The sequence below is a fragment of the Nyctereutes procyonoides genome, unplaced genomic scaffold (genome assembly GCF_905146905.1).
Source record: "Nyctereutes procyonoides isolate TBG_1078 unplaced genomic scaffold, NYPRO_anot_genome, whole genome shotgun sequence".
Taxonomy (NCBI): domain Eukaryota; kingdom Metazoa; phylum Chordata; class Mammalia; order Carnivora; family Canidae; genus Nyctereutes; species Nyctereutes procyonoides.
The window spans coordinates 25,656,818-25,684,400 of NW_026575134.1; the positions used below are offsets into that span (position 1 = coordinate 25,656,818).

The following is a 27,583-nucleotide window of genomic DNA, read 5'->3' on the forward strand; positions in this document are numbered from 1 at the left end:
GATTCCTAACCTCGCTTCCTCAACTCTGTACAGTGGTTGGAGGCTATCAAAGGTAAATGAGTTCACACACATCAAGTCCTTGTATACTTGGCACATAATCGGTACTCAATAAATAGCTGTAAGCCCTGCCTGAAGCTGGTCATAGAGGCTTCTTCACAGAAGTAGGGTCTTTGGGCTTTGCCCTTTCCAAAGCTGTGATTCCTCTGGATCTCTTCCAAACTCAAAACTGTTTTGCAGAGAAGGATGACTGTGAAGCCCTAAATTTAGCAAATGATCAAGCCAGCTCAAGATGTAAGCCCAGATCTTTTCAACAGGTTTCCTTTGAAAGCCTAGACATCATTCAGGCTTTTCCAAGGGAGAGACAGAGCTTAATTACAATTTTACACTTCGTGCTATTTCAAGAAGAAACTCTACGACACATTTCTCAATGAAAATGAAGACATCTAGCATATCTTAGTGGAACCCAACTCAAACTAGAACACACATGGGGCTCCATGGTGCAGGTTTGTGCTCCAAGTGTGGGTTTGACATCTTATAACCATTTTAGAACATGCCTAAGTTCTTCATATGCCCATTTATCCATTAAGAACTACCTCCCCCCCCCCAAGAAGATGGGGTCTTGCTTTGTGAAACTCCACTGATTGTAGTTCTGAGAGCATATAGCTTTAAGAAGGCATTCCCGGGAATACCCCAGGAACTCTGTCCGCCCCCTCAGAATAGCAGGCAATTGAGTTGGTGATGGTGACTCAGGCAGACTTTTTAATCCTGATCTAAAGGAACCACCACAACCCTGGAGAGAGAAATAAAAAGGGAATCCAGTGGAAAAGGCCTCCACCACCAGATGACTCATGCTCCATCGTGTGACTCGCCAGGCACATTACTCTGTTGCTAAGACATGGAGGATAGGTTCATTAGTCACTTTAATGAATTTTGCAAAGAAAGGATTCTCCCTATAAATAATCATGAGCTGTCTCTCTAGTGTTTGTGTGAGAGCTCGTGACTCACCTTTCCACCATGCCGGGCAGCACCAGTCGTGTCATCTGCAAAAGAGAAAACAAAACATTCATGATGGCTGAGAATGCAAGCAACAGATAAAGAGTAGAGAGAAGCCACCCACTCAAAACAGAAGGGAATCACGAAACCACTCACCACTCTACAGACAGCAGTTTATTTTATATACTGTATATAATTTGGCTGTGTCAAGAGTGCATAAAAAGGAATCAGATGAAATCGCTGGAGATAACACTGGGGATACATTCAGTACACTTGGCTAAAATTGGCCTTGCCTTAAACGTAATACTGGCACAGAGATCTTCAAATAATTAAGGACTTACAGTGAGATCTCCCAAAATGTCCTCCTGGAAAAGGACATACTTTATCAAAACAAATATCTGCAAACCAAGATTACTTAAGATTTCTAATCTTAAACACTCCAATGATCTTTTCCTATCAAAAGAGACTTTAGAAGAATGTCATAAAGTGACAGCTTGGCAAATGTTACGTGTATCTTCCTCTTGTTGGGCAAGCTAGCTGTGAGTAAAACACATCCTTGAAGAAAGTTAAGGTTATCATGATCTCTCGTAACCAATGACAAAAAAGTGACACCTCATAATAGGTCAAAGGGCCTCATAATAATTGCTGATGACATACACTGAATATGAGAGAGAGGCTACTTCTAAACTCTGTTGTAAGATATTATTAAGTAAGAAAAGGTAAGACATCCGCCAGCTTAGTCAAGGCCACATCATAGTTAAGTACTGAGGTTAGAACATGAATTCCTGATTTGCAGGTACCGTTAATCTTCTAAGAAGCAAATGCTGCTTTGTCATAGAAAAGTTGGCATGTATGCCAAACACCGGAATTTTAAGTGTTTTTGTCTTGAATAGTAGTTGTATGTCTTAATGAAAACAGTACTCTGATGAGAAAATAATTTTTTTTCCTAGAAATACTTTGAAGAAAGAAAATGTATTCAGCTTTACCAAGGTAAAATCTGCTATGCAAGTGCTCCCAACCCAGATGTTAAGCTGGGAGCTGCTGCATACACTTTTCCAGGAAAAACAAGTTCAAACTGATACTGCATCATGGAAGACAAACTGACACACTGCCAACTTCGAAACAAAGAAGTGTCTTCAAAGCCTAGGGGAATCATGTTGACAGAAATTTCTGGATTTGACTGAATCTAATGGCCCAGATTTAAAAAAAAAGAAGAAGAAGAAGAAGCCATGAGAAAGCATTTGGCCTAAAGCATCCCATGTCTCCCTCCTTCTTATGTACAAGTCTACGTTTTTCATGTTAAGCTCATCTTCACAGAATGAGGGGCATGTGCTCTATGACTACATTCTACAGCGTGAGATGTGATCAGAAGTAACACCTGCAACTTCTTGGTCATGGCCTTAAAGGAGAGAAAAACACACATCCTCTTCTTTACACATTCCTCCTCCTGATGGCTGGAATGTAGCCGTGGTACAAGGAGCTAAAACAATCCACTTAACCCCAAAGATAAGAGTCATGTAATAATGGTGGCTGAGCAACGAGATGCAGAGGCAGGATCCCTAATGACTGGGGAACTACCCTGCCAAACCCTGATTACCTACCCAGCTTTTTATCTGAGAGAAAGATACATTTCAATTTTGTTTAAGCCACCGGTAGGTCTCTGTTTGAGCAGCCAAACCACTGCTCTAATAAAAATTGACCGTTTGTGTTGATGAAAACCAAGTAATGTTAGGTTTTTAAGACTTAAAGATGAAATAATCCCCAGAGCAAACCCAACCAGAGATTATGCTGACAACCCAAATGGCCTATCTTATAATTTTTACAACATGATCCTGTTTCTTCTCTTCTCCAGGTTTGCTGACCTGATTCAGGATATGCCCTCAGAGCCTCGAACCAAACTGGGTGGAGCCAAGGCAGAGAAAAAGCTGATTTCAGAGTTGATCCTTTCAACACTGTAGTTATTTCTGTTTTTCAAATTAAATAACTCTTCGAACTTCTTACATGCTTCCCAAGATGTGCCTTCTTATGGGAGCATACAGTAATTGCTCAACATATAGCTACTGAATGTTCCGACAAGTGTGGTACACAGCAGGCCCCGTTCAAATCCCAGCCCTTCCACTTACTAGCAGTGTGACCTGGGGTTACTTCCTTTTCTGCAGAGTGCATATGGATTCAACAAAGGACACTTACACAACATAGGTTTTTATATTTTTAATCTCAAATGAGGTAATGTATATAATGGACCCAGCACAGAGCTCGTCACAGAGCAAGCCTCTGAAGAGAAATCAACATCCCTTACTGCCACCACGTACTCTTCTTTCAGGATGCAGCACCACCAAGTATGCAGGCCTCTTGTACATATGTTGTATCCAACATAGTCCAGAGCCAAAAACAATGATAAAGTTTGAGATCATCAAGTTCAACCCACAACACAAGTTTCTGGACAGTTCCATCATTCCATCAATACTTAAGAATACCTCAGTTGGGATCTTCTTGGGGTAATGGAATTTTTCTAAAATTGGATTCAGTGATGAATGCACAACTTTGTGAATTTATTTACCCTTTAATTATATACTGAAAGTGGATGAATTTTATTGGTTTATAAATTATTCTTCAGTGAAGTTTTTATTTTTTTATTATTTTTTATTTTTATTTATTTTTTTAAAAGATTTTATTCACTCATGACAGAGAGAGAGAGAGACAGAGACAGAGACAGAGACAGACAGGCAGAGGGAGAAGCAGGCTCCGTGCAGGGAGCCTGACGGGGGACTCGATCCCAGGTCTCCAGGATCACACCCCGGGCTGAAGGCGGCGCTAAACCACTGGGCCACTGGGGCTGCCTCTCAGTGAAGTTTTTAAAAAGATTTTATTCATTTATTTGAGAGAGAAAGAGACCACGAGCAGAGGGGAAGGGAGGGGAAGAGGCAGGTTCCTGCGGAGCAGGGAGCCATGGGGCTCAATCCCAGTTCCCCGGGGTCATGACCTGAGATGAAGGCAGATGTTTCACCAACTGAGCCACCCAGTTGTCCCTCAATGAAGTTTTAAAAAATATCTTAATAATCATATGACTGAGTTAAAGAACTACAATCACAAAATACAGTGGATATTACTTTATCAAACCCAGGAGAAAAAAGAGCTCTCAGGGCTCTCAAAATGTTCTATGTTTATCAACTTATGGCCTGAGCAACCTGAGGTAATAAAGAGACATTCTCTTGTTTAGTCGAGGCCACGTGATGTACTTGAACCTGGGCTGGGTGACAGGAGCTCACTACCTAGCTGGAGAACAGACGTACGTAGAAACAAATCATTGCAAGACATACTATGAGTGGGACAATAGAGGTAAGAACAGAGAGCACTAAACCTTAGGAGAAAAACTAGTTATGTCTCAGGAATCAGGTCTAGAGCTTCACAGATTGCATTTCAGTTAAGTTCTGAAAGAATAAATAGGAATTCATCAGGCAGAAAAAATATTACAGTTGAAGGAATAGAATACAAAGTCAAGCAGCTGCAAGAAACAATGTCCGCCATAGAACTGATGCATTTTAAAGAAACTTCTGTTGAATGGAGTTTATAAAGAAATTCACGTGCATCCTGTGATAGATGTCATGCAACCTGCATATCATACTACATCATGGGCAGTTTCCCATGCTCACACAAACGGATGTACTTCAGGTATATCAACAGTTGTGAAGCATTGTATCGTAAGCCTCGGTTAGATGCATTCCTAGCAACACCTGAAAACATTTTTTATTTAGCACATTTCATCGGGGGACCATAATGCTTAGCTAACGTAAGAGGTCCCCAAGCACTCCATGGAGAGAAGCGATCATTTGGTCCTCCAAGTCCTGAGATCACCAGAAACAGAATAAGGAGACTGACAATAGACTGTTCTCGCCCCATGGCAGGGATGTGTGCATGCGTGCCTGCTTGTGCGTATGTGTGCATGCACGTGTACACATGTGCACGCATCTATAAGAGGAAATGAGACTTGTTAACTGAAGACTAGCTAAGTGGAGTTCACTGGGGTAGCGATGACTGGCCCCCCGACACAAAAGGAAAGGATGGGATTTGTAGGCAGTGATCACCCTGAAAAGCTATCAGGGAATTCTACAAAACCTGTCGATAGATTCTTTTATTCTGACCAGGGAACCCAGAACTATATGGCTATGAACAAGTGGTTGTGCAGAATTGTAAAGTTCAATTTAGATTTTTTCCAAGATATAAATTTACATCCCTAAATATATCTAATAAGAAATATTACTTTAGCTGGGATATTGAAGAAATACAAATGCATGCATGGGGAGCTATTTTTTCCTTACACTGTGTGCATGTCATACATTAAATGTTTCCTTTCTGAATGGCAAAAACAATTATCCACAATCAGAGACAAAATAAAACCCTGTAAGATAGAATCTTACTTACAAAACTACATTAATAGGTAAATATTAAATATTTGTGGGATGGTCTTTGATGTACAGACATGTTCAAAATATATCCTTCCCCTCTCAGTTTTAGTAAGATATAACTGATGTAAACTGTATTAGTTTAAGCTCTACAGCATAATGATTTGATATACGTATATACTGCGAAAGGATTACCACAATAAGTTAACATCAAAATTATGGAACGCTGCATGAATTTCTAGGTCATCCTTGCATATGGGCCATGCTATCTCCATATCATTTCAATTTAGTAAGTATACTGCTGCTGAAGCAAGCACCAAAATGTATTCTTTATACACGTGAATTAAAACTCAAGAAGTTCAGGGGCTCCTGGGTGGCTCAGTCCAGTTGAGTGTCTAACTCTTGGTTTTGGATCCAGTCATATCTCAGGTTCGTGGGATAGAGCCCCACACCCGACTCCACACTCAGCTCAGAGTCTGCTTGTCCCTCTCCCTCTGCTCCTCCCCCTTCTCGCTCGTGCATGTGTGCTCTCTCTCAAATAAGTAAATAAATCTTAAAAAACAAAAATAAAACCCCTCAAGTTTAAGTAACTTAACATAAAGATGAAGGAAGAAGCAGTGTTTTTGACGCCTAGCTATTAAAGGACCAGAAATACTTGTTGGATGCCCAATGACCAAATAATCCATCAAGTCCTCTCATGAAAAAGTTAATTCTTTTGCATTGTTCATTAGCTTCACCTTTTGAATTCTGGCTCTAAACTATTTCTCCTTGCCACAAAATGGGATCTTTTTTGATCTGTCAAATAATAACACCGCAAAGCCTAAGAAAAGTTAACTTGAAATCTGCCATGCTTTTATAAATCTGATTAATAACGCTTTCATCTATACTTAAATTCTCTTTTCTTCTTTTAAAGATTTTATTTATTCATTCACGAGAGACACAGAGAGAGAGGCAGAGACACAGGCAGAGGGAGAAGCAGGCTCCCTGCAGGGAGCCCGATGTGGGACTCGATCCCAGGACCCCGGGGTCATGCCCTGAACTGAAGGGAGACCCTCAACCACTGAGCCACCCAGGGGTCCCTAAATTCTCTTTTCTCCTAATAAGATTATAAGTCATAATAAATTCGACTTCAAGCCTTCTTTGTTTTCATGTGTATATACAAATAATTCTTAAAATTCTATGCATAAGCAAAAAAAATTCTATGCATAAGCAGAGAGGCTTCACCATGTTCAACATCAAAATAAATCTCCTTGACATCAAGTTTTACATAGGATATTTTAACTAAGCTATCAGTAGTCTCATTTTACTTTGCATGCATCGATTGGTATCTTGATATCTGGTTATTTATACCATATACCAAGCGTTTCTGTGAAATCTCACTATCTATCTGAACTCCCATTTCACAGCTCACAAGCTGTTTCTGGAGTTAACTCAATATGCTAATTTTAGGCCATCTGCAGGTGATAATTGCTGTACCAGGAAATTTTTTGTTCCTTTTAAGATACTGCTAAAATAAAGTTACCATAAATTTTAAGTTCAGTGGTTAAGAATATTAGAAAAGTAGCAGTAAACATGATCTCTAGACTTGTTTTCTTCTGTGTTGAAGTTGTTTCCAAAAGTATAGAGCCGACAATTTAAATTTAATTCTTTCCTAAAAAGTGATAAAAGTTGCTGCAGTAGTACCTCTCCAACAATGAGAGCTTCAAATCTTTGCAGAAAAAAAAACAAAGACTTAAAGATTTCATATATATATATATATATATATATATATATATATATATATATATATATATTTATTTATTTATTTTAGTGACAGTTTCATCAATCTTTGCCACAAAAAAAGTCCCAGAAGCCTAAAATCAAAGGGAGAAAGGTCAATATATATCATATTGCATCTAGATATTGTGTTACTTTGTATGCAAGTTGGCCATAGAGTATACAAATATACAAAGATAAATGAAAGTCTTTAGCAATGACAGCTCAATTTAGAAGTCTTTCTGGGGAATACCACATATTCAATCTCAAGAGTGAAATATTTACTGGTATTTATTACCACAGCTATATATATTCTGGCGAGGAAATAAATAAGAGGCTGATTTAACTCATAAAAAAAAAATCAAATCAGGATTATTAGATCATTTAGCTGAGATACCAGACTTAAAAATGCATCGGGTGGCTTAAAAAAAAATCTCTGAAAATGTTATATTAACATGTAACCATCTTAGTATTCTTAAACTTTTCTCACATTTTCGGCAATCACTTGTATGGTTTTTGTAATTAGAAAAGCCCCTACAAATAATGTTATTTCTGAAAGAAATTAACATGAATAAATTTTTTTTTCTCTTTCACTTCTCTGGTATCAGTAATCAAGAGCTCATGGAAAGGAACTTTATTTTACACTCAAAAGCCCTAAACTTGTAATACAAACAAATTATACAAATTACGCAAATTGTTTTACAAGCAAGTGATTTATTTTAGAAGCAAATTATTTTTGTATAGTGGAACCTCTGGGATTTGGTCAGTTTCTGTAGAGAACAGGACAAAGAAAACACTAGTGTATTATGCTCAAAAAGACAACCAAAAACCCAAACGGGAAGATTAAAATTCAAGACAACTTAGTAAAATAAGAAAACAAATATTGTCACCCACATTGCCATTATATAGAAATAGAATTTAAAGCGTAACAACTTAACCTTAGAATCTCGGCAAAGCCCCAAGATCCAGGCTGTTCATATAAATAAGTGGGTCATCACAAATCACCACTTTGTCCACATCTGCCCTGCCTTTTATCCCAGAGAAACCTGCGTGGGGTAAACAGGATCTGAATTCAAGCAACTGAAATACGAACTCATACCAACTAGAAGGAAGTAGATACAAATGCCTTAAACAAGTTTTCAATTGGAATCATTAACAGTAATTTAGAGAATCATAGTCTGATAGTGAAAAGCATTACATAAAGTGACAATGATGTTACACCATGCCTGTTTGGGAGGAATTAAAGGGTGACTCATTGGAAGTCATGCTGGAATGGCACAGCACACATTTCCTTTAGCAACTGTGTAATTTGAGCTCCCTGGCACTGAGAATACAACTTTATTAGAAATTCTTAGAATGTCACCTGTATGGCTAATGGAATATTTAATGCAGAGGGGATTTGGGGTGTAGGCGGTAGTCCAAAGCTTAATTAGGTAAAAAAAAAAAAAAGCGTGAGTGTTTTGAGGTCTCCAGGTATTCTTTCATTTTCCTCTTTAATCATGTTTTAAGTCTATGGAAGTTAACAGCCTTCCTTACCATGGCCTGCCCCTTACCACATATTACTTAACCTGAAATTCAACCCCACACCATAAAAAAAAACACAAAGTTTTTCCTATCATAATAAATTCTATTTTGATAAATGTTAAAATAATTGAACTAAAGAAAAATAAAGAAACCTTCCAGAACCAAGAGGGCTGCACGCCAACGGATAATAATGAATTTAAAGGCATAACCTATAAACTCTAAACAAAAATTAAAAAAACACATAAACCCCCATACACTCACTGCTTTTCCAAGTTTAGCGCATTATGATACGCTACGTTTCCATTACTTAAATTTTCCCCAAATAAGCTGACTTCTCAAAAAGTGACAGATTTTAGGAGGAGAAAATAATTTCTAAAGTTCTCAAAGAGATTTTCACATTTTCCCCCACATAGAAGGCACCTCTCCTATAAACTAGCTTTGCTTTGAGCTGGGAAGAACCTTAGAACCAATCTACAACTACTCACTCGTTTTTCACAGATGAAAGCTATGCAAAGAGTGGTTGTCATGCGGTTTGGCAAACCCATCATTTTGTAGTTATGCCTGAAGCAGCCCTGTTACTGTGAGGCTCTAAGGGCTAAATGTACCCAATTATTTGGAAATTTTTAGGAGCATAATGGTAGTGGCTTTCAAAAAGGATTAAAAGACTCTGGAGACTAACTTGGAACGTCTTCATCTAAAAAGCCCCAGGTGGGGGTCAGGGCTGAAGGTCATTCTCTCCCTTCCTACAATTTATTAATTTCCCAATGCTGTTAACGTAAATTCTTGGGGCAGGGTGGAGGAACGCGTTCTTAGCACAATCCCTAAATTAAATCCAATTAGACAGATGAACAGAGATCCTTCTCATGGATTTCCAGATTAATAGAGGGCTCCCTCTACTGGCACTGCGTCACATGCCAAAGGCAAGTCCAGGTTAAGAAGGAAGCCAGGGCTTCTGTGCTTTCCCCCCATCCGCAGGTTTCTAACCTACGCTGTGGGCCGAGCGGAGCCTTACGCACTTCTGGCTGAGCACGATGGAGGACTGACTACCTAGCGGTAATAACAGGGAAAAAATAGCTTCTCAAAAGCACGCAAAGCACTCCGAGTGCTTTGATTTTAGATAATCATAGGGATGGAAGAGCCTGATTTGGTTAAAACCGTGCTAATCCTTCAACTCCATCAGGCAGGTATTCCGTGGAGGAGGACCTCCGGAGGAGGACCGGGCACCTGGCGGTACCCGGTCCACCTGCCCGGGGGAGCCGACTGCAAGGCCTGACGGGCCGGGCGGGTGTCACGAGGGCGCCCGGCAGCCGGCGCAGGCCCAGCGGGGCCGGGGGCCTGGAGGGGCAGGCCTCGCCCCCGACGACCTGCCCCGACCTGCCCCCACCTGCCCCGCGCTCACGTCGGGCGGCAGGTCAAGTCCGCGCGTCCCCTCAGACCTCCCCGGAGGAGCCGGACGCGAGGTGGGAGTGTCCAGATCCCGAGACCACGACCCGAGCCGCCGGGGTCCGCGCGGGGCACACGCACCCGGGCCGGGCTCGCGACCCCGCCTGGAACCCGGAGGGCACCCGCCGGCGGGTCCCACGCTCCCGCCGCTCACGTCAGTGTAGATGCCGACCGCGGGTGGAAGCTCGGCCTCGCACACACAGTACGTGGGCCCCTCATCCCAAAGACACAGGGTTTTCCGTGTTCTAACTCATTCATTTACTCGGAAGCATTCGTGCTGGACCGGCCCGGCGGGAGGCCCGGGCTGGGGGCGGCAGAGAATACAGAGAACGCGGGTCCGGCCCTCGGGCTCCCCGCGCCGCCGCCGAAGCTGGGCGAAGGGGACACCCGCGAGCGTGGAGGCTCCCGCGGCCCCGCGGCCAGAGCTCCGGGCCCCCACTTTGCCTGAATATCTGATGAAGGAAAAACTAAATCGGGATCCCCCGTGGGAGACTCCTCCCCGACCAGTGAACCCAACAGAGCTGGGGGCCCTCGCCGCCCGGGGAGGCTGAGCTTACCCGCCCCGCCCGCGCCCGGCTCGGAGGTACTGCAGGGGCCCGAGTGGCCTCTCTGCTGTCAGGTCGGCGGCCCGGGACTCTCCTGAGGCGGTCAGGCCCACGCAGGCCCACCACCCTCGCCGCCACCTTCTTCGGCAGGGCCTCCGCAGCCCCAGGTCAGGGCCACCAGAGGGACCGGCTGTCCCACCCCCAGGCAGGAACTGCAGGGAGTTCAGCTAATACTGTTCCGGTAGGGTCGCCTCAAGATACCCTAGAACTGTCACTAAAGTCCCTCTGAGGCCTGGGACCACGACTCCCCCCCAGCAATCAACGGCAGTACCAGTTTCCCTTGACAACTCTGGGGCTTCTGAGATGGAAAGCCCCCCAGGCCAAAACCACAGCATTTTGGAAGAGTCGGGGTTGCTACCCGGAGGCTTAGTGACCTCCAAACGCCCCCCATTCTGCTCCGAGTGTCGCTGCTCTTGAGGAGAAGGGAGACTTACCTCGGATTTTAGTCACAGAGCATCTGAAATCACATGAAAAAAACCCCAACACCCTGGCCAGTAGGGCCTCTCTCCCAGAGGAAGGGTGCCCCCCCTGCCATGCGGGTCAGCCTCGGAGCTTCCACACCCCGCTCTTTGCGCCTGCACTTCCCTGCGCGGCAGAGGCCGAGAGCAAGACCGCAAGGCTCGAAGCAAGGCCTCCAGAGAAACGCCCCGGCTGACTTCCACTCGCAGCTGTATGTCCCGTTAAGCAGGTCTCCCACAGCGGCCGGGAGGGCCAAGCTGGGTGCCAGGGTCACGCGGCAGGGCTCCAAGGTCAGAACTATTCTGGTTAACAGTACCCGACTTCCCGGGACCACTCACCAGCCTGCACCGGGGATGACCCACAGTTTCTCTGGCCAGGATATCTCGCTTTTATTAGTCCTCTGTTGGCACGTAGAACGGAAACAACTTTTTAGAGTCCTCTGCCCCCTACTACGGGAGAACCGGACCACGACCTAATCCTGGTCCGAGGGACCAGGTCATTCAGTGTTCGCAAAGCGGCCCGGGACCTACAACAAGCTGCCGGGGCTTCCCCAGCAAACAGCTCCAAACTAAGGGCACAAACCCGCGACGGCCAGGGCACGGTGACTTCTCAGCCGGCCGTTTCCTACTACGTGGTTTGGCGAGGACATAAAACTTGGAGCAGCCTGAAGATGAGAAGACGCTCTTCTCTTTCTTGTACAAACCTTTTTCAGTACACGTGTTACGACATTAGGCGGCAGACACCCCTGCCCCAGATCCCCTGATGTCCAGCCACCATAAAATCTTCTAAGATTCTAGAGCCAGACCAATTTTCATCTTCTTTTAAGTTACCCTGGGGCTCCCAACAAAAGTTACATTTCTATGGAAAATGCAGCCCTGGCCCTGGCAACGTAACACAGTCAACTAAAGCACAACAGGGACAATACACCCTAGGGCAAATCACAGCAGCACCAAAGGACAGAAACCTGGGAGCCTCACACAGAAAACCTCATCAAGGTGCAGGCCCTTTGTTCAGGACAAAGAAAATAAACACCCACACCACGGAACACACAGGCCATGTCACTCTGCCACCAGACCCACCTCTTTAAAGGTCCGTGGGATCATACCTTCCTTCTGCTCCTAGGCTTCCCAGGGCTCTCCATCCTCCTGCGCCCGGCACCCAAGCTCCCGCACAGTCGCATCCTCAGTCCCCCCCCACCCCCCGGCTGCTGGTTGGTCATCCACTGCACGACCCTCGTCTCCCGCTGCTCGAGTCAAACATTCTCCCCCTGAACGAGTACTCGCTAGTCAACTGTGCGACCGAGATGCCAGCCCCACAGATCCTGTTTACGGCACAAAGGCCACTTGGCTGTCCTCCAGATGCATCAGGTTCCATGACGAATAAAGCAAGAGTTTTGGACTGTTTTTCCACTACAAGTGCCCATCACAAAGGCACAGGAAAATTCGTGTTTACATGAAGGAGAAATTAAAGGATGATTAGTTAGCATAATGTACAAGTGGTTTAAATAGCAAACTCCCTTACTGCTTTGTAAATGGGACTTAATTTGCAAAAATCAGGCTTATACACACACGTGTTCAGCCTATCTATCCAGTTCATCTGGCGGTGACGCTTCTCAGTAATAGGATTCACGGTGGGGTATGACAGGACGTGTTTAATAAGTCAGCATGCCCCCCCCCCAACTCATTTCGTGGGAACAAATACATATGCCAACGTGAAAAGAGAAAGTGGAAGAGGAAGACTGAAGAAGTGGGAGAAGCATTTTGTAATCTGTCCAGATCTTAGGACCGGTGCCTCGTTATTACCTCATTGTTGTTGTAAAGAACCTGAGCGGTACGATACCGTGCCACTGGACTTGAACGGCTCCATCCACAATGCCTCCCGGAACTACTCATCTTCAAGCAGGAACATGAGGAGCTACCACCGTCACACCTGCTCTTGCTCAGATGCGGCGTGGCCATGGAGCACAGCAAGCAGACGGGTTCGCGCAGGTCAAGGTCAAGACCCCGGCCTTTTATCATTAGTGTTCTATAGACTGCCAGTCAAAAACACATCTTTTGGGAGTCAGAGGTGACCAGGGTTTTATATTATAAAGGTACACAAACATTTAAGTACACTGATAAAAGCAGGACGTTGCAGGAGAAAATACTAACGTATCTTGAGTAAAGACTTTGCACGCATCTGACAGAGGAGTTACAATGATCAGAATTAACACCGCTGTAAAATTGAATTTAAACACTTAAACATATTTTCATCATTAACTCATTAAAATATATTAAGAAATACATGTACATAGTTTTAACACTCATTATTTTTAGGCATTTGGCCAGATGTTCCAGAAAAGATAATCAAAACAATAGAACACATCAGTCATTTCAAAAGGCAAAACCACAAATCATAGACCAGAATGCTAATTTTGAACAAAACACTTGGCTTGCTAAAAAATAAACTCACGGTTGCACTATTTACTACAAATCTTAAGTAACATTTAGTGACATTCTTTAGGGGCCTTACGATGATTTGCGTACTCTTCTAAGAGATTTGCACATATGACCTTGTTCAATTCCCAAAACGACTCTATGAGGTAAAGAGATTAACACCCTTAATTTACAGATGAAAAACTGAAGCACAGAGGGCAGGTAATTTGTTCAAGGTCATACAACTAGTAAATTGTAGAGTTATTTAATTATCTCTCGAAACCTTACACAGTTTATTGAAGAATGTTAACATTTATACAGGTGTACCAAGGGAAATACCTTCCAAACTTACAGACGGCACCCGGGTGGCTCAGCTGGTCAAGAGACTGTCTTAGGCTCAGGTCATGATTGAGTCCTGGGCTCTGTGCTCAGGGGGAGTCTGCTTCTCCCTCTCCTCGGCCCCTCCCCGCTGCTCATGCTCTCTCTCTCTTGCACGCACGCACACAAGCACTCTTTCTCAAATAAATAAAAAAAACCCTAAAGAAAAAAAAGCCTATACACATCTATTCATATCGACCATGTTTTAAAAGCATCCATTTTGTGTGTGTTGGGTCTTGCTCCAAATCTACTCAAAGATCCACTTGTTAGTAGTTTATCTTACTTAAACCAAATCTTATGTAAGAAAAAACGCTGGCTAAAAACAACAGTGGAAAAGACATAGTAATTATTTCTTTTATAAAACTGCCATATTGCAATATAATTCGGATGAAGTGCCTTTAAGTAGCAAGCTACCAAATGTTACATGGTATGCATACAGCAACGGTGAAGCTTTCGTTTTGGTAGCTGGTTTATGTGAACCCACATATTGCTAAAATTGTATAAGATCACATAAAAACTGAATTACCGGGCAGCTTGGGTGGCTCAGCGGTTTAGCGCCTGCCTTCAGCCTGGGGAGTGATCCTGGAGACCGGGATCAAGTCTCACGTCAGGCTCCCTGCATGGAGCCTGCTTCTCCCTCTGCCTCTCTCTCTTTCTCTAATAAATAAATAAAATCTTAAAAAAAAAAAAAAAACCTGAATTACCTAAGCACTTGAAAAGCAACATATATATTATATTACCCAAGGAGATGGGCACAGCCATACATGAAAAGTTGGACAAGGCATGAGATTTTAGGGTCCTTGCACTTGAAATCAAAGCAGGTAACAGATACGATTTCTCAGGACATGAAGACATAAAGAGACTTTTTCTTTGAACATTCCCAATAGTGAAAAAGATCAAGTCTGTGCCATAAAGTGAAAATTAGTAATTAAGTTCTTATTTGTATTTATCTGGTTAATTCTGATAGTTTTGAGGTATTTTTTATTTCCTTAAATCGAGTATGTAAGAAAATGGATTTGGCTTTTGTCAGTACAATGGCTCCTCCTCCTTTTTGTTTTTGTTTTTTTTTTTTAAAGATTTTATTTATTTATTCATGAGAGATACAAAGACAGGGGCAGAGACACAGGCAGAGGGAGAAGTAGGTTCCTTGCCAGGAGCCCGATGTGGGACTCGATCCTGGGACCCTGGGGTCACGCCCTGAGCAGAAGGTAGCCATTCAACCACTGGGCCACCCAGGGGCCCCATAATAGCTCCTTATCTTCCCAAGGTTTCAAGTTACCCACAGTCAACCCGGGTCAACTGCAGTCTGGAAGCAGATGATCCTCCTCTGACCTACACCGTCAGAAGGTCAGTAGCAGCCTAACACCAGGTCACAGCGCCTACGTCCTTCCTCTCACTTCATCTCATCGCGTAGGCATTTTACCATCTCACATCATCACAAGAACGGTGCGTACAGTACCATCAGATATTTTGAGAGAGAGAGACCACGTTCACATAAATTTTATTACAGTATATTGTTACAGTCGTTCCATTTTATTATTATTGTTAATCTCTTACTGAGTCTTATTTATAAATTAAAGTCTATAATGGGTATGTCCGTACAGGAAAGTATGTATGTATAGGGTCTGGGAGTAGCTGTGGTCTCAGGCATCCACTGGAAGTCCCAGAACATATGCCCTGGGGACAAGGGGGACTGCTGTATGTTCAAATGTGAAGCATTGTCTATGGAGCTTCTGCCTCAGGCACTACTCTCTGCTAGGCGAGGATGTATAATCAAGGTACGGTACCTTACTTTTAGTGATTGCTAACACACAAAGTGTGCTCAGAGGCTCATATTTGCTACCTATTCTTCCTGTTAGCACATGATTAGCTGTGGTATCTTTGGGCAGCACATACAAGTAGCATGCCCACCAACTAGAAACCATGTGTGCCTAATAACAGTCACTCTTGCATTACAGCCCCACACTACCACACAATGCTTTACCCCAGCATTTAACTCATCCATTTACATGGTCACAGGGGAAACAAAATGTAAATAATTTATCAGTGAAGAACTGTGTGTAGATGAAAACTCTGTAAAAATCAATCCTCAGTCTAAGCTAGTTTGTGAGGTCCCAGGGCTACTACACTGTTTGCATATGTTTGGTGGTTGTTGTTGTTTAAACATTTTATGTATTTATTCATGAGAGACACAGAGAGAGGCAGAGACACAGGGAGAGAGAGAAGCAGGCTCCCTGCAGGGAGCCCAATGTGGGGACTCGATCCCAGGACCCCAGAGTCATGCCCTGAGCCGAAGGCAGACGCTCAACCACTGAGCCACCCAGGCATCCCTGTCCGGTTGTTAAAAAGCAAAATTATACATTTTTTTGATCTTCAGCTCTTTCTACTTCCTGAAGACATAAGGAAACAGACGGCCTTCATCTGGAATACATACTTACATGGAAAACAGGAGTTTGAAGAGAACAAAGTGATCATGTGATTTTTAAATAGAACGAACCAAAAAAAGATGACGTATTTATAAAGAAGCTGCTTACCTTACAAACAGAAAGAACATTAATATTAATCAGTTTCTTGATGGTCTGCAAAAGAAAATATTGATAATTTTATATACATATGATCATGGAAGGAACCATATTAGATATATACGTAAGTGATCTAGCAAACCACAGAGTATTTCCCCACGTAGAGACAAATACTGGAAAATGACAGGAGTCAGGGTAGAGAGGCAGATTTTATTTTACTCTCAGTCTATAGTACTTTTCTACCAAAAGCAGCAATTCATGCTAATATGCAAAGTTTAAGGTAGATGTATTAAGGAAATTCTGGAAGCAAAAGACACTAAATCTAAAATAAATATGCTATTTTCTTTCTGCTAATATCAAAAGGAGAAATTATTGAATCTGAGATCCTCAACAATTTTTTAAAATTCACGTTATTTCTTCAATGATATGCTTTTCTAATTTTTATTAAAGAATGATGTATGCTGCAAGAATACAGCTTTCATTTTGGTAGGTTTACTTGAATCAACCATATTGCTATATATTAACATATTTATGATTTCTAAATTGATGTTTAGAATCCTGATACTTAAAAGAGAGCTATTTTGATATAATAAAAATAGAAATAAAAATAATACAGTGAGTTCTTATTGAACCTGGCACTATACTAATGAGGTTACATTTTCTCATTCAATCCTTCTAACATCCCTATGAAGTTGCCTATTTTATGGACATGGGAATGGACACTAAGCGTGGTTGGGATCATCTCCAGTAACTCAGGGATGAGTCAGATGAGCCCAAGAGCCAGAGTGTGAACCTCGGGCAGGTGGACTCCAGTGTTCACACTGTGAACCAGTATACCATACTGCCTCGCCAATATTCACATGCATTCTTTTTGTTACCATACTATACAAAGAGAGACTTACATTGTCCAAGTCAGGAACATCCAAAAAGTATTCGGGATACTCATATGACATTCCCACATTGTTCACTGAAATAAGACAAGATCGTTAGCTGGCTGACGTATATTCTATTACACAGATTTCTTGAAATAATGACATTAATAATATCAAGACTAAAAATGACACATAAAATAACTAAATACTGTCGACGGCTGGTGTGATTTTTTCCCACACTCTTGCATCCAAAAATCTATTAAGTATATAGTTCAACCGTCTTCTCCGTCATTAAACCCTTCCTGTACCTACCATCCAACCCTTGACGAAGGGACTTTTTATTCGCTTCCATTTCCCTGGCCCCCTGGAGTGGGTGTACTCTGCCTCTGCAATAGCTACTTGTACATATCGTCTATCTCCTCTCTAGACTTACATTTTCATAATGTGGGAGAAAGAGCGAAGAGCCCTGTGGTGTGAGGGACTGGAATCCAGAGCTCTACTAGAAGGGGAAAGCATGTGACTTGGGATAAGTCACATATGAGATGCATCTCGGTTTCTTCATCTCTAATGTGAGGGTTTGTTTAATCATTCAACAAATATTTGCCATACACCTGTGTTTGTTTGCCATTCGCATGCACTAGGAACTAGAAACACCAGGAAGGAAAATGCGGTTTCTGGCATCATGGAACGTACTGTATTGCAGCAAGAGAAAGGCACTGAACAAAAAGAAACAGTTATTTCATTATAAAGGACAGTGCCGCGGGAGCCTATTCCTGTGGTCTGACCTCGTCCAGGAAGTGAGAGAAGGCTTCCTTGTGGAGGCCAAGAGAGTGGGCCAGGCTACACGTCTCCAGTGAACCATCCATCCTGACCACATCATGAGCCCTCAAGGATCACGTTCTGGTCCTCCTGTACCTTCTCTCCTCAGTCACCTCACCTAAGGTTGGAACTACAACACAATCGAGAAGTCAAGAAAAAAAATTATATACAACTAGATATAGGATTAACACTCAGATATGATTTTCCCTAGCTTTGGAAAGACAAACCCCAAATAAGGAACATTTGCAGGAATCAAAAAAATACATAAAATATCTTGGAATTTATTTTAACTAGTGTTGAACTGGATAATCTTCTCTATCTACATTTACTCACTATAACAATCCTATTAGGTAGTTCCTATTATAATCTCCCTTCTACATAGTAGGAAACCAAAGTTCACAGCAGTTAAATAACTTGCCAAAGGTCACAGAGCAAAGAAAGGCTGGGACTCCGACTCTGGAGATGTGACTTCGGGGGCTCGGCTCTTTACCACCACCATTAAAACCACAATATGCCTTCATCCAGTATTCAGTTTTGGGGGAAAAATCAGTAATAATTGGATAATAAACAGAAATCTGGTAGCAATTTTTAGTAAAACTAAAGAATTAGAAAAGAAAGGTTTCAGTTGCAAAAAAAGATGATGAAATTATCAGACTGCTAAAACTTAGAAGGAATTGTGCCAAATAAACTTGACAGTAGTAACAGTTACTTTTTCAATAGACTATCAAAATTAGTAGTTTGAAATAAATCAATAAGGGTTATATTTAGCAGTAAGCCAGTCACTTGAGGCCGTGAGTCTCAAGATGTTACTCGCACAATTTGGTCATGACGGATTGAACAACATCACTGAAACTTATCTGAAAATCTGAAAACAAAGGACAGTGGCAAAGCAAACTGTACTTAATTATGATTCATGACCCTTTGAACAGGGACTATATCTAAACCTAATTGATAACTGTAGGCCCAAACCCATTTTTAATTTATTCAACAGGTTCTCTGCCCAACAGAGGCTCAAGGAATGGAGTCTATAAAAGACCTTTCAACAATTGAGGCTAAACATGAGGCAGTATGTTCCCTTGCCTTTGCCTCACCCACCAACAGAATTATGAAGGACTAGCTCACAGCCTGACCAAGAGAAAGAACAACAACTAACGCATCTGCTAAAATGCTACAAATAAACAAAATCTTTGTTACAAAGTCACTTTAAAATAACAGAATCCTCAAAGAAAGGTTTTGCCAAATTGTAATGTTCTTCGGATGGAAGAAAAATTCCAACACATATAGCCAACCCCATCTGCCCTCCCTCTCCTGGATCTAGAAAATTTTCTGCCTTCAGATTTCTTTCTAGCCAATGGAAATATTAGTGCTCTATTTCAAAATGCCGAAGAAAACTGAAGAGTATAATTATAAATCTTTTAAAATCTGGATTTGGGCTGAGGATTTTTTTGTTTGTTTTTTAAATCTGGGAACTCTAGAGACAACACACTTGACTTTGTAATCTTAACATGTACTCCAAGTACAAAGTTGGGGTAAGGAAGCCCACTAAAAACTAAGCAAAGCAGGGAAATGACACTCTGATGAAGGTGGCACTAACAGTAGACAATCTTCAGATCTGTTTCTTTCTTTTTTTAAAAATTTTATTTATTTATTCATGACAGACACGGAGACAGAGACACAGGCAGAGAAGCAGGCTCCCCGAGGGGAGCTTGATTCGGGACTCGATCCGGGGACCCCGGGGTCACACCCCCGGCCAAAGGCAGATGCTCAACCACTGAGCCACCAGGAGCCCCTTCAGATCCGTTTCTAACCAAGCAAAGGAGAGCTGTCAAAACTACCTACTTGCGGGGGCAGCCCCGGTGGCTCAGCGGCTTAGCACCGCCTTCAGCCCAGGGCCTGATCCTGGAGACCGGGGATCGAGTCCCATATCGGGCTCTCTGCATGGGGCCCATGGGGCCTGCATGGGGCTTCTCCCTCTGCCTGTGTCTCTGAGTGTCTCTCGCCTCTCTCTCTGTCTTTCATGAATAAATAAAATCCTTAAAAAAATAAAAAAAAACTACCTACTTGCACAGTGAAATGAGGACATCTATTTAACATAGTTCTAAAGGAAAACAGGTTCAACACTGAGAACTTCAGCTCAAAGAAATGAAGAGAATCACATAGAAGGGCCATGTTGTTATAACAAAACAACACACAGAATTTAAAAAAATGTTAAAGCTAGAATAGATCTTTCAAAGCATGAAGCCCAGTTTGAAGAGGGAGAGGTACATGCCAAGGTCACACTGACAGTTTGTCAATGCTTGGGCTTAGGACTCTTAAATCCCTTTCTGTTTTGTCAGCTGCACATTTTGTTTGCGAGACAGACACCACCCAGAATCTCTCCACGCTTGGTCATCACTTCAGAGTGCAGAGAAAAACAACTGTTGCTCCTAAACAGCTATTTCCATAAATTGTACACTAGTGCAGATCTTGGAAAAAGGCAATCCCATTGCAATTTTATTTTGAGACATGAGGTGGCAGCAATAACCAAAAGGCAGACAGAAAGCTTTCAGGGAATTGGAAAAGGAAGAAAACAGGCGTTGGGTAGGAGTGAAGGAAGGAAATATTTCCATTATAATGTAATCTCATTAAGAATGGGTGCGTGCAATGCCATCTTTATATATTACAGGATTCATTATGGAATTTACCAAACCAAATAATGTCGCAAGTTGTTCCAACATTATTCAGATTATTGGAAATCCCTTCTAAACGGTAGCCATTTAAATTGGCATTAAGTATCTGTTGTCTAGTAGTGAGAGCTATTTCTTTTTCTTTTTTTAATTCTTCAAGTAAGACACCAGAGACAGATTTAAAATTTTTTATTCAGTGACCCACAAAAACCTTTCACTCATGTGAAAGACACCGAGTCTTTCTGAAAACAAAGGATGTCCATGTAATCTCAGAATTCCAACCAGGACTCCAACAATCATCAGAGGATCACGAACAGATATAAAATCTTCCCATCAGTTTCTCATTGGAGTTCTAGGATAAGAGGAGTTCAACAGAAGAGATGAAGCAAACAGAGAGCAGAGGTCGCTAGAGACCAAGAACAAGGACAAGTTAAGTGGAAAGAGAAGGGGAGATGGAGGCCAAAGGAGCAATCCTACGAGAGGGGACCCTCGCTGGGAAGAACTGTCAGCGTACTATGCTCAGCTGTGCCCTCCACGCCCCCCTGGGCCGGACTTTCTCAAAAACACCAATACCGATGAAGTACGATATTCTAAAGCCTCAAAATCCAGAGTAATTCTGAAATGTTACATAAATATCCTCTATCATACTACTGCTAAAAATCATTTCCACACCTCCTTCTTAAAAAAGAACATACACAAGATTTCGGTTTCTTCTAAATTCATTTGCTGCTGTTTTTTTTGACATTACGAGACTTTGAATCCTTTACCAAAACCAGCTGCTGTTGAGATAATGCTGTCATTAGAAAATCAGGTATTTGGTGTCTGGGTTGGGCATGAGGGAGAAGCAAACAATAAATTACTAGAAAATAAAAATCCACTTGAACAGATGCAAAGATGACAGATACAGGTAACCACACACAGAACACCTTCAACCTGCTTTTTCTAGATTAATTAGGCTTAAGAAATTAAGGTGGTATTAAAGTCCATCATTAATGGTTGGGATTCCCAAAATATGTCAGGTAATGTAAAGTATTCCCGATTTCTCACTCATCATATCAAAGTACAAATGCTTAGGTAATTTCAGTCCCATACACACCACATTTGTAGTGATACATACAAACCCAGTTCAAGCACTCAAATTCAAGTCTAGAGAAATGGAAAACCTATTACAGTTCGTTAATAAAATGGATTAGGAAAAAATGCTGCCACTTCGTTATATTTCAAAACAAACTGAATTTTTAAAATGTAGATGTCAGTAATAGTGTATATGCCAAAAGTAGGGGGAAACCTGTTGGGTCTTAAGCTTTTGAATTAACAAGGTCTGGATCTCAGGGTCCAACAGGCCAGAGTTTCAGCGCAGGGTCTCCTACCGCCAGCTCCTACAAGAGGCAAGTGATTTCACCACCATGAGCCTTGGTTTTCTCAATGTCCTTCTATATAAAATAGGGCTAATAACTTAAGAAAATGAGATGGTAAGTATCAAACTTCACGTCAAGGTCCAGAACACATCAGTGTGAGAGTAAGTGGAGGAAGAAGTATTGTTATTTTTGTGTGGTCATTTATTTAACAGGTAGTCATGGAACTGCTCTGTACCCGACACTATTCCAGGTGTCAGGATGCAGCAGGACGGGCAAGGTCCCTGCTTTCATCAGGTGTGAGCAGCGGTACAGGGGAGAGACGGAAAGATCGCTCTGGACATACTGCTCGTGCTGATTAAGGGCATCCCAGTTGTTCCTCTCTACTCTCTTTCAAGTGGATCTAGTCTGACAGTCTACAGAGAGTTTGCAGAGTGAGGCAAAGAAAATTCCTTCTTTGCCTTACTTAACATATTGCTGTAGCTAGCACATGTTCATACTCTGACAGATGATATTTGGAACACCATGTAAAACATTTTGCAAACTTTACAGTTTTCATACACTTGTGAGTAGCAATTTCTAAATAAAAGAGAGTTTACAAGGCTTTAAATTTGCAGCGCCTTTAATCAGAAATTGAAAAGTTAAGACTGAGTCAGAAGCAACACAACAGAACATTTCGTTTCCACTGTTTAATTATAAATTGCTATGTGATCCTCACTACAAAACGAGGTAAGATCTTCCATCCGTAAACTCAGGAGAGGAGGAAAGACGGATGACATGAAGTTGGTAGTTAAATCTTAGGGAACGGGAGGAACATTCATCAATTTCTTGAATTATGGTTCTATTTACATTTCTGAGATCACAGCTAATTACCCAGTTTTAAGTTAAAGGTTCTGCTTTAATTAATACTATTAGTGGTTTTCGAGTGAAAGGAGATACATTTGAATTCTAAGTCTTATTCTCACTTTAGAAATCCAATTTCATCCAACACATCTAATGGAACTATAAGGCGCTACACTTAGTTTGATAATGTTCCTGGTGAGTCTCCCAGTCTTTAAAAAAAAAAAAATCCACATATCTATTCCACTTGCCATGATTGGCGACACTAGGCTCCGGTCTCATTCAAGATGAAGGAGGGCACAGATGCCAGAGATCCAAAGGTCTACTTGGATTTCTCTGTCAAGTTTAACATTATCCCAAAGTGAAACTATATTTTTCTTTACAGAATTTGCTCCTGATCCAGGGTTTCTTGTCTTTGGCAGAGAGCACACAGTTGTTCAAGTCAGAACCTGTAAGTTGCTAATTACTACTTGTATAATTCTGGAAAATGTATTTAACCTCCTTAGGTCTTGTCCATAAAATGGGCACAAACCCAGTAATGCTTACCTTATATTTACAGTATTGTTGAGGACTGCAGGAGATCCGTTAGCATGGTGTCTGACATATAAAAGCACTTGAGGATGTTGGCAATAATGATCAGAAAAACCAAACAACTGCTACTGTTATCGATCATTCCTTCTATCAGACAAAATCTTCGATGAGGACCCTCATCAACAGATGTTGGTCCTGTTTCTATTTCCTGCACATCTCTGTAGTCAATCTACTTCTAACCATTCCCATTGCCCGCATCCTAATGTAGCCACCATCATCTTGTGTCATTGCTTAAAAGAAGCTTACTGGTCTCCTTTGATTAATTCTCGCCCTCTTCCACTCAAAGTCAGACTAATCTCTCTAAAATTCTAATAGGATGTCAATTTACTGCTTAAACTCCACAATGTCTGCGTTGTCCTTCCATTAAGCCCAAACCTATTAAACAAGGTTTTCTAAACCTTTCGTGATCTAGCCCTGCTTAGTCTCCTGACTCTGGCCACGGTCCCCTTTGTGGTTCGTGCTCTAGATTTACAGGTCTTCCATCAGTTCCTCCAACCTGCCAAGTGCATTCACTTCCGGGTTTTTCTTCTACCTGGAAACCCTTCCCGTATCTCTTCTCCCAGGGTTGATCAGTCTTTAGGTCTCAACTTAAATGTTACTTCTCAGAGACCATCTCTGACACTCTCCACTTTCTCAATAACACAATCTTTTCATCACATGTAACACATTCCCAAATCTTCTTTAGTAGATGTCATCCAAGATGGCAGAAATAGCATCAGCTTTATTTATTGCTGTATCTCTGGAATTTTACTTGTTGAATGAACTGGTACACGAATCAACCAACAAATAGGAAAGGAAAGGTGTCCTGTGATGAAGTATTGGTCTGGTCTTTGTTCTGGATTCCCGGGGGACAGGTTCTCAACTCTTGCCATTTCCAGAGTGACAGAAGTTTCTTTGTTATTCATGGTGGGCCTCTGGATCATGCCTGAGTTTATGCTAATGAGATGAATCAGGATGGGGCTTGGTCACCAAAAAGACCAAAGGTGTGACTAGAAGGTTAGGGCTTTGAGCCAGCCCAACCTGTGAAAAGGGAGGGGGGGAACTGGAAACTAAGTTCAATCTAAGAGCCAATGATTACCTACATAATGCCTACATAATGAAACCCCAATTAAAAACTCTGGGCACTGAGCTTCCTGGTTGGTGACCATCAATGTGCAGGGAAGGTATTGCACCCTGACTCTACACTGAGGCACAGAGTTCAGAACACTCTCAGAGCTCACCCTATGTGTCTCTTTATTTGGCTAGTGTTAATTCCTATCCTTCATAATAAAACTGTAATTGTGAGTATAGTGCTTTCCTAAGTCCTAGGTGTTCTGGCAAATCAAACCGAAGGGATCATGGGAACCCCCAAATTTGTAGCCAGCTGGTCAGAAGTGCAGGTGGCCTGGGGACTGCCGAACTTGTAGTAGGTGTCCGAAGTAGGGTCAGTTTTGTTTGGCACTGTGCCCTTGAGCTTGTGGACCCTACACTAACTCTGGGTGGTTAGGGACAAAATTTGATTGTGTTACAAAAGGGAAATTTTAGAAGTGTCTTAAACTCCTAGAAGGCACAAAAAATCCTATCCTGGTATAATAGGGAAGCTCCACTGCCTCTGCAAACTGTCATCCCATCACACTCCTGGCAAGCCTTTCCTGTAGACCTCAGCTAACAGCCTCTGCCCTTTCTTGAGTCTGAGCCATTTTATACCAGAGCTACAGGGGTAGGAGGGGGAGAGAGGGAAAGGTGGGTGGTATTTCTAAACACATAAAATTGATCTCTGGTTCTCTCTCAACTAACTTTATTTTGTCCTATTCTTTCTCCCTTTCTCTGCACCCCACTGATGACCAACCTACCACTACAGTTTCCTCTTCAAGTCTCTTCCATTTCAAAATGATTTTTCTACATCTTTCACTAACTATAATAGCCATTTCCTCCACGTGACTGACCCAGTAAGAAGTAGACTGGTAATAAACTGAATGTACTAATCTCAGTAAGATGTAAATGAAGATGTCACTGACCCTTTCAGAGACTTTTTCTCTTTTTCTTAGATTTTTTTAATCCATGAGAGAGAGAAAGAATGAGCAGGAGGGCAGGTGGTCTGAGGGAAGGGGACAAGCAGATTCCCCACCGAGCAGAGAGCCTGACACCGGGTTCAATCCCAGGACCCCAGGATCATGACCTGAGCTGACGGCAGGTGCTTAAGAAGCTGAGCCAGCCTGGCACCCCTTTCAGAGACATTTTAAAAATGTCTTAAAGGTAAATTTTTTTTTAGAGAGAGAAAGAGAGAGAAAGCATATGTTCAAGAGCTGGGGGGTGGGGGGTCAGAGAGAAGAGAGAGTGAATCTTAAGCAAGCTCTGGGGCTCGATCTCAAAACCCTGAGGTCAAGACTTAAGCTGAAATCAAGAGTCGGATGCTTAACCAAGCCACCCAGGTGCCCTTTCAAGCTAATTTCTAATTAATAAACTTCCTGAGGAGAGCAAGAAGGTAGTAAGTAGCTTTATAAATTTCTAAGCTCTCTGAAAGCAAGACTCTTTGACTTGTAACTTCCTGAATCAGTTGGGACTGGGAAGCTGCACAACTCCTAACAAGTTCCTTCCTTCCTAGAGATTCCAGAATAGTTTTCCTCAACCCAGTTCCTGCAGGCCCTTGGCTCTCTCTCTCTTCAGTCTGTACGTATTCTTCTTCCTTTGATACGTTGGGAATGAACTGTAAGGAAGCCATCTCTGGATTCCAACCCAAATAACCTGGGAGTTTGCCATTTGGCAGCTAAATGGCCCTTTCCCTGATTAGTCAATAATACTCTTGGGTCTTCTGTTAAGCTTTAAGGACTTAAGTATAAACAGAGATAGAGTAGACTTATCTTACTATTCATCTCTGCTCAAACCATATTTTAGGATAAATATTCTCAACATTCGACTATTATCTACCCTAGAACATTCTGGAAAATGTAGGTTTTATGGGAGAAAAATGGAACACATATGCCTTCCAAGTATTTCCTGTAATCCATAAGGTTGCATTGGGCAAGGGTAACAAAAAGATATTCTGGGATTTAGCTGAGGAGAAAGGAAGGAATATAATTAAAAAAACAAAACAAAACAAAACTATCAAATATGTAAGTGGAGCAAGTATTCACTTACAAAGGGCAGGGGAAGAAAGAATAGTAAGTTCTATTCCAGCTTTTGCAGTCAATAATTTTTTGTAACTAATTGACATTTATTATCTATAGTATTGTTGGATCTATACTATTTTATTATCTATGGCTATTATTATTATTATTATCTATACTATGTCTATACTATTGTTAATATGATACCATTAAAATGGTGGCATTTGGGGCGCCTGAGTGGCTCAGTTAGTCAAATGTCTGCCTTTGGCTCAGGTCACGATCCCAGAGGCATGGGATGGAGCCCCATGTTGGGCTCCTTGCTCAGCAAGAAGTCTGCTTGTCCCTCTCCCTCTGCACCCTGCCCCCCCCCGACTGTGCTCTCTCTCTCTCTCTCTAATAAATAAAAAAAAATCTTTAAAAAAAATGATGCCTCTTAATGAAATTGTGGCATTGCGTACAGATAGAAAAAAGTCAACAGGTAACCAAGAGTCCTGAATACACTAAGTGAGCACAGCATCACATCAGCCTGTACCAAATGATTCTCCTGATTTTGCAACTTACACAAAGCACGATAGTATGGGTGAGAAAGACCTTGACAGCATTTGGCATGGGGAAATTCTTGGTCTAGGATGCATTAAGAGCTCGAATAAAGTAATGATTGGCTTTTTTAATGAATCACAAATAAAATAACTATTTTCTTCCAAGAGGACCTTTTCATTTTTCTTCTAGAATAAAGAACATCACTTTTTAAAGGTTAAAAAAGTCATAGTAGGGGAATTTGAAAGAAAGTATTATTTGTGGCATACTTCAAATCCAAGGCTACTCTTTTGGCCTTGGTAAACTACGCCTCCTGCAATG

General features: G+C 41.9%; 1 protein-coding gene and 1 pseudogene across 1 annotated transcript in view; both read right to left on the reverse strand.

The window, feature by feature from the left end:
• The window catches only part of HSD17B12 (hydroxysteroid 17-beta dehydrogenase 12), a 152,459-nt gene that overhangs the window by 20,283 nt on the left and 104,593 nt on the right, over window positions 1–27,583 (reverse strand). The window contains exons 5-7 of the mRNA XM_055300815.1: window positions 17,399–17,463; window positions 16,509–16,553; window positions 1,006–1,040 (exon numbers count right to left, since the gene is read on the reverse strand). Coding sequence (XP_055156790.1) covers window positions 1,006–1,040; window positions 16,509–16,553; window positions 17,399–17,463 — 145 coding nt within the window. The remainder of the gene's footprint in view (window positions 1–1,005; window positions 1,041–16,508; window positions 16,554–17,398; window positions 17,464–27,583) is intronic.
• On the reverse strand, window positions 5,609–5,708 carry LOC129494464 (U6 spliceosomal RNA; annotated as a pseudogene).